This window comes from Vicia villosa, unplaced genomic scaffold (genome assembly GCF_029867415.1).
Source record: "Vicia villosa cultivar HV-30 ecotype Madison, WI unplaced genomic scaffold, Vvil1.0 ctg.005015F_1_1, whole genome shotgun sequence".
Lineage (NCBI taxonomy): Eukaryota > Viridiplantae > Streptophyta > Magnoliopsida > Fabales > Fabaceae > Vicia > Vicia villosa.
In genome coordinates this window covers 88625-91214 of record NW_026706559.1, presented here as the reverse complement: position 1 = coordinate 91214, position 2590 = coordinate 88625, and the positions used below count along the sequence as shown (strand labels likewise).

The 2590-nt window shown below is 35.8% G+C and overlaps 1 protein-coding gene across 1 annotated transcript; it reads right to left on the bottom strand.

Annotated features, from left to right (window-relative positions):
- Positions 1-1034: 1034 nt before the first annotated feature.
- LOC131642445 (uncharacterized) lies at positions 1035-2210 on the bottom strand. Its single transcript, XM_058912685.1, has 2 exons — positions 1534-2210; positions 1035-1434 (listed from the first exon to the last, which is right to left on the bottom strand). Exons 1-2 carry the CDS (start codon positions 2088-2090, stop codon positions 1035-1037), a joined length of 957 nt encoding a protein of 318 aa, XP_058768668.1. The 5' UTR covers positions 2091-2210.
- Between the last annotated feature and the right edge of the window lie 380 nt (positions 2211-2590).

Sequence of the window (2590 nt, the reverse complement as noted above, 5' to 3'; positions counted from 1 at the left end):
GCTAGAAAAATGCTGTAAAAGCTTCAAAATTAGATGAATGATTAATAGGGTTGCTACTGAATGTTGCATTCATGTGATCCTTAGAATTTTTTTATAGCTACTGAATGTTGCTTTGCTACTGAATGTTGCATTCATGTGATCCTTATAATTTTGCTTTGCTACTGAATGTTGCATTCATGTGATCCTTAGAATTTTTTTATAGCACTGCTTAATTACTATGTCCAGCTTATAAGGATCACTGCTTAATTACTGCTTAATTACTACCAATTTTCTAACACTGTACATACATTCACATAGTAAAATTTGTACCTATTTCCACCAATTCACGAACTTTCTACACATTTTGTAACCTGTGTAAACCATTCATAAATTCTAACACTACCTTCATCTCATGTAAACAAAAAAATTTGTCATTCATTATCAGCTTTTAACCATAACACTAAACATGTAACTAAACAAACTCACAGAATCATGAACTAAAATTTCATCAGATTTTCATTCAACAACATCACCACTTTAAAAAATTCATCATCATTCCTCTAATCATCAACCTTCATAATCCCAACTTACACCATCACCTTATTCAACAAAAACCTGCAGAATTTGTGACAGTGTAAAAAGTCAAAATTCCACCAAGTCACTAATTACACAATACAGATTCAAGAACTTGTAAAACCTGCAGATATGTTGTAAGTGTAACTATAAAAAGCTGGACATAGTAATTAGTAGAAAAATTCTAAGGATCACATGTGATCCTTATAATTTTGCTACTGAATGTTGCAATATACATAATAACATCATAACCAGATAAGTACCATGCAATAGTTTCCTGCAATATACATAACAGATTTGTTCATGACAGCTCCAACACTAACCAAATGACTTGCTCAAGACAGTTACCTAACCAAAAAACTTGCTCAAGACAGTTACCTAACCAAAAAACTTGCTCAAGACAGTTACAAACCTAACCAAGATAATTATACTACAGCTGTTCATGACAGTTACAAAAGGTCTATATAGACAACATAATTAGACTATAGCTGTTCATGCTGAGATTGTTGAGTTGGTTGGGGTTCCTGTGATGAGGATCCAATCTCAACTTGACTTGTGTTGGTTTTCTTCTGTTGACCACCCTTTTTAGTCTTGGTATTTCCACCTTTTGGGATGGCTCTGTCAGCTGCCCTCTTTCCCTTGCAACTCCTCTTGTTGTGTCCCATTGCTCCACACTTAGTACATGTGACTGTTGCAAATCTTCTAGGAAGGACATGCGGATTCTTTTGTTCATCATTAGCCTTGTTCCTCATTTTCTTAGGACGACCTATGGCCCTTCTCATAATTGGTGGATTCATTTTAGATTGCTCATCCAAAGGCCAAAGCTGTGGACCATTAGTAGGGTATATAATATGGGAGTAAGTGTTCTTGTAATTACTCTTCCTACAAGAAAACAGTATCACATACAAAGAAACCAGTCATACAGTTAGAAAACAGTAACACATACAAAGAAGGCAATTACATTATAAGACAGTCACATACCTGTAATATTGAGAAACATAATCTTCTGGTTTATTCTTGTGTTGCCACATACATGTAATGGAATGACTGCAAGGGATTCCAGTTAAATCCCATTTCCTACATGCACAAGTCTCATTCTTCAAATTAACCACATAAGTGTCCCTTCCATTAGTCACACCATATATTGCCATGTCATCATCACCATGCCATGTTGGAGTCCAATGTTGTGCATCCTTCTTGTTGGTTTCAAGCACAAGTTGTATTCTGGGGCATATGTCACCACTGTAGTTAGTCATGACTTCCTTTTGCTTAGTTATCCTTTTGGTAAGGTAGTGCTTAATCCCTTCTAACAATGTGATGATTGGTTTATCCCTATATTCTAGAACTGCCCTATTAAAAGCCTCGCACATGTTGTTTACTTGAAGATCACATTTAGAATATGTTTTGAAGTGAGATCTACTCCAATAATGGGCAGGGATATCCATCATATCCTTCCATGCAGATTGCTTCATGCTCTTCATCTTTGCCATTGCCCTTTCCCATGCTGGTACAGTTGTAGCTCTAGCCGCACTCCACATTACCTCTTTGAATTCAAGCCCAGGATTTTTCTTCTTCCAATTCCCATATAGGTGTTTTGCACAAAGGCGTTGCTCAACATGTTCACTCACACTTTGAATAGCAGGTACCAATCCCTAACAAAATAATAGGTCAATTACAGTAACTAAATGGTCAGAAATGGAAGACAATAAAAAGTCAGTTAGAGTTTTACCTTTTGTTGGTCAGAAATGAAAACATAAGCTCTTTTGTTTATAGCTTATATATCCCTCATCCTTAATCAAAGCTTCTAAATCCATGTACGACATGTAGTCCGTATCCCATTCCCAATCCAGTTCAGACACCAAACCATTAACATACCATTTACATGGACTCTCTACTAACTGTCCCCTATGATGAAGCCTTATTTTAACGTAGTTGCTTTTAGATGGTCTGAACAAATAACAAAGGATGAACATTCAGAATACTTAACCAAAGTAAACAATGTTATTTAAGCCTAACGATTTAAGAAAACAAACCTCAT